At 35.6% G+C, this 4,520-nt stretch overlaps 1 protein-coding gene across 2 annotated transcripts; it reads left to right on the forward strand.

Annotated features, from left to right (window-relative positions):
* Positions 1-454: 454 nt before the first annotated feature.
* LOC113345570 lies at positions 455-3,142 on the forward strand. 2 transcript variants are annotated; one of them, XM_026589333.1, is made up of 5 exons: positions 455-908; positions 1,010-1,064; positions 1,832-1,894; positions 2,482-2,544; positions 2,884-3,142. In XM_026589333.1, exons 1-5 carry the CDS (start codon positions 549-551, stop codon positions 2,943-2,945), a joined length of 603 nt encoding a protein of 200 aa, XP_026445118.1. In that variant the 5' UTR covers positions 455-548; the 3' UTR covers positions 2,946-3,142. The 2 variants fall into 2 exon arrangements, with proteins under 2 accessions (XP_026445118.1, XP_026445119.1); XM_026589334.1 differs by having other exon boundaries at positions 456-908; positions 2,482-2,532.
* Positions 3,143-4,520: the final 1,378 nt, after the last annotated feature.

Genomic DNA, 4,520 nt, shown 5'->3' on the forward strand with positions numbered 1-4,520 from the left:
CTCTTTTCTCCCTCATTTAAACTCGAACGAAAAGACAAAAGACAAAACATAAGTATGGAAAATAGATGTTAGAATTTTCAGCAATTAGAAAGCTAATATGCCGAACTTAATTCTTTTAATGTTACTGATTGTTGGTTTTGTGATCTTTGTATCAGACTTTCCCTCGAGTCTTACTTAAAATGTATGATTCTTTAGGGAAAAAAAAGAAGAAAGAATTGGCAATAAAATTTGAACGTGACCACATGCGACATGCCTCGCCAAATTATCTGTTGGACGCATGATTTTAACAAGTGGCAGCGGGCTACTTTTGATCAAAGCTAATACTGCACCAACGATTCAGATTTTGTTTTGAGTTTTAGGCGTATTTTAGTCTATTTCTTAAAACCTTTTTATGCGTATTTTAGCTTTTATTTCCGTTTTTGGTTTACTTTCTCTGCTCTAGAAAAGAGAGAAAACTTTTTACTTGAAATGCAGTAACCAGCTATATCAAAACCTTAAAGCAATTTTAGGCAGCCTCCTCCAAAAACCCTAGAATCATACTTGAGAGAATGATGTTCTTCCGGAGTAAAATTTTCTCTTCTAGATCTATCACAAATGCTAGATTCTACTCTAGGAGCTACCCAGGAGGTAGTAATAGAAACAAACCCATTATTCTTGTTGGGGTTCCATCTTCTAAATCTGTGATTAAACAGCTGAAGGAGATAAACTCCACATTGAAGGAGACCCAATCTTACTCGAGAGAAACAATGGTAGCTCTTCAAGGGCTCGCTAAAGAATCCACGAACAGATATGCCAAGTGGCTTTGGGTTACGGCTACTTTGGCTACAGTCTCCGGAGTCACAGTAATCGAGTTTATTCCAGGTGATTTGATGAAATATCCGTACAATGTTTTTGCTGGTAATCGGAAGGTAACTTTTCTGCTCCCTCATCGTTCCAGAGTTCAATTTTATGTTGTCTGCTTATAAAATCTGGTTAAATTCGTAACAAATCTTATGTTCTTATTAATCAGGAAGATGAGGAAGCATCCGAGGAGATGGATACTAAATCTGAAAGTAAATCAAATGGTAAGTGTAATTACTTTGCAAATTTGTGGGTAGCTTTTTATTTACTGGTAAAAGTTAATTTTAGTTATCTATGCTATAACATGTCATATAAACTACGACACAGCTACATCGGAATGGTGTTATATTTTTAGTTTTGGCTTAAACCCACACTATCACGTCAAACCTGGAATTGTACGACCAGTTGGAATGGCCGAATATGCCCAAAACATGCATAGATGTGATATAGGTTTTTATTTAATACTTCAAATTTGATGCAAAATTCTAGTTTGGTTGGTGGTGTATCGCCTTGTGCGAATCGGATAAACAGAGGGTATTTTCTTGTTTAGGTTTAAAAGGATCTTCGTTCTGACATAAATGGATTCTTCTCTAATATACAATTTGCAAACTTTCTCTATCTCATTGTACAATCTGAAGAGCTTCAGAGAAATTTCAGGATAAGTAGAAATGGGCCAAAACCAAAATGGCAACCTTTCCTCTTCTGGTGCAGAAATCAATGGGGAATTCAAGTTTGCAAAGAAAACCTCGTTCATGTAGCTCATCCTTTGCCTCATGTGACTGGAAATTTTCGGCCGATTTATGATGAACTTTCCGAGCATGCTTCACCTGTACCCCTGATTAGCTTAGACTTCAGCTCTTGTAACTTCCATTTGTTACTTTTTTATGCTTTGCAAACCTTCATTGTTACTCCTGCAATGCCTATCATACGTTTGTTTTGTTACAAAAATGATTTATATGTTTAAATCTATAATAAATGTCATTGTCTTTAGGTGCAGCAGGAAACACTGGAGGTCCAAAGATAAGTCCAAAGCCTGCAGAATCTAAATCAGATTGTAAGTGATGTTCTGCAACATACTTTTTTTTTCTTTCTAAATCATGAAATTGTATTACTCAAAGTAAAACCAAAGTTATACAAAAAAGGCTAGAGAGCCATAAGCTTTACTCCCTGCTCATATTTCATTCCTCCCAGAAAATCTGGTTTTCCTTCATAGTACAGGACAGTACCTCTTGAAAGTAGCACTCCTATCTTTGCCATTTGGTCAGGGAAATTAGTACGATCCAAGTATCCAGCTCCATTTGTTCTTGAAGTGATGTGTGATTTAATACCTCTTGAAAGTAGTAACTCTGTTTGAACTTAATTATGTTTGGCATTTCATCCTCATATATCACTCTATTCCTTGTATGTCATAGCTCTGTCATAGTATTAAAGGCACAATCAAACCATATTGCTTGTATAGCACCACTCTTCCCTTTAGCCACCTGTAAGTACTTCTTCAAAAGACTAATCTGTAACATACTAATTCAGAGTTGATGTTTGTGTTAGAAATGGTATGTGTTAACCTTCATTATTGTAGTTACTTGTGAAATTGCTTGTGCCTGTCAGATATGTTAAATCTGTAATAAATGTCATGGTCTTTAGGTGCATCAGGAAACATCGGAGGTCCAACGATGACATCAACGCCTACAGAAGGTAAATCAGATGGTAATCTATTATAACATATTAATCATTCAATCATGGCTCTACTTTGCTTTTTCTCAAAATATATGGTGTAGTGCATTTCAATTGTCAGAACCAAGTATTGAAGCTTCAATAGAATGTGTAATGGATTACAGCCTTTATCTAGTTTGTGAAACATGGTTGGATGTGTATCTGGACGTATAGATTATGCAATTCTTGAGTTATTACTCTTGAACGGAAAACATGTTTGAAAGGGAATTTTGTACACCAGTATCTGAACATCTACATTTTCTGTTTAGAGAATAAATTGTAAAAACAAATTCAGATTAATTGATTCTCTGATCTAATGGTATTTATGTGCAGCAAGAAGCATGAAGAGTGCACAGGTGGCTCCAAAACCTGCAGCAAGTAAATCAGATGGTTGATGGTTGTTCTATAAATGGGTATGTCATATGTGTTAATTGGATGGCTGATCTTAACTACTGTAATTACTTATGCGAGTCTGTGGAATAACTTTTTATTTTAGTTATGAATGCTAAAACATGTTTTAAGCAACCTCATACGAAATTGAACATCACAGATGTCATAGAATATAAAAAACTTCTAGGGATGCTTTTTTTTATTTTGTTTGAGCAAATGTTATTGAATTCAGTATGAAAACCAAAGACCAGAGACCCTTCTCCTCATCTTGTTAACATCTGAAGCATCTCCCCACATTTGCTTATACTATAAGCTATAGGATTTGCAGGGCCTCCGAGTAGGAGCCTTAGCGTGTTATCCAAGTTGGTGGACCAGGCTTTAAATAGGAAAAATGACTGGTAGTTGGGTCAATCTCGAATTACCCCAGCAGACCGTCGCTTTTTGTGTTGTTCTTCTTTGTATAGAAAATTCCAAGAAACCTGATGAAAGGTTTCTGCGAAATCAATTATGCGAACCAAACCAGGTTTAGCACTCTTGATTCGCAAACCTAAGCAGTCCACTATGGAAGATTTGACGACTTTTTAGAATACTGATTGTTGGCTGGAGATAACCATAGGCAACACCACTTTTAGTCTCTTGGTCAACCTTAGAAATCATTTTAAAGATTAAGACACTCCCCATGAGACCAATTTTTCAGGTACTTCCTAAATAGAAAAGAAACTTTTTTTGAGGATCAAAGACAACTAAGTGATCTTTGGTCTTCAATTGATAGTCCCCTTTGTTAAATCGTACACACATTTGACAATTATCATCAGTGATAGATTTGGCACTTTGGTTTCTATATTAAATCTTATTTTTAAAAAAAGATTGATTTGATTCCATGTTGGTGATAGTAGGCCTAGGAGAATCAGTGGCTGCGCGACTGCGCCTTTGATTAGAGATTTTTCATTTGTGAGCACTGTTAACTTTTAAAGAGTGGATTGTGTTACGTCTTCTTCTCATTTTAGTTATTCTATGATAGAATTTGGTGTAGCGGTCACTCTGTAGGTCCAGCTTTATGGCGCATCATCTTTCTTGTTTTAAACAATTTCTTCTAGTAACCTAGCATAGGAGAAAGTAAATTTGTTCTAGTAATTGTTTTAAGAAAAAAATTTACTTTAACGAGTTAAGTTGTAAGTACAAATTTTTGGGTGACGATACAAATCACCATCTAAATTGGAGTTATATCACGGCTCAGATATCGGAACACAAAGCAATTTATATGTCGGTAAAGTATAACTTGGTCAAATTTGGGTCCTGAAAGTGGCAAATTCTGCATCACGGTGTAGATTTTGGACCACTAAACAAATTTGGATCATTGATAAGCATAATCAGAGTAGGAGAAAATTACATATCACATTGGAACAAACGTGGATTTTGGAACACGTGGAAAATTATAGACCACCATGAGGTAGATTTTGCATTGGAAACTTCTTCCAAGAAAAACAACCTTTTGATAAGGATTTAACCAGATAAAATATGAGCAAACCAACTGCTGAGATAGACCCCCTGTAGTAAAATCAGGTTCACAACAACAACAA

Source organism: Papaver somniferum, unplaced genomic scaffold (genome assembly GCF_003573695.1).
Source record: "Papaver somniferum cultivar HN1 unplaced genomic scaffold, ASM357369v1 unplaced-scaffold_81, whole genome shotgun sequence".
NCBI lineage: Eukaryota > Viridiplantae > Streptophyta > Magnoliopsida > Ranunculales > Papaveraceae > Papaver > Papaver somniferum.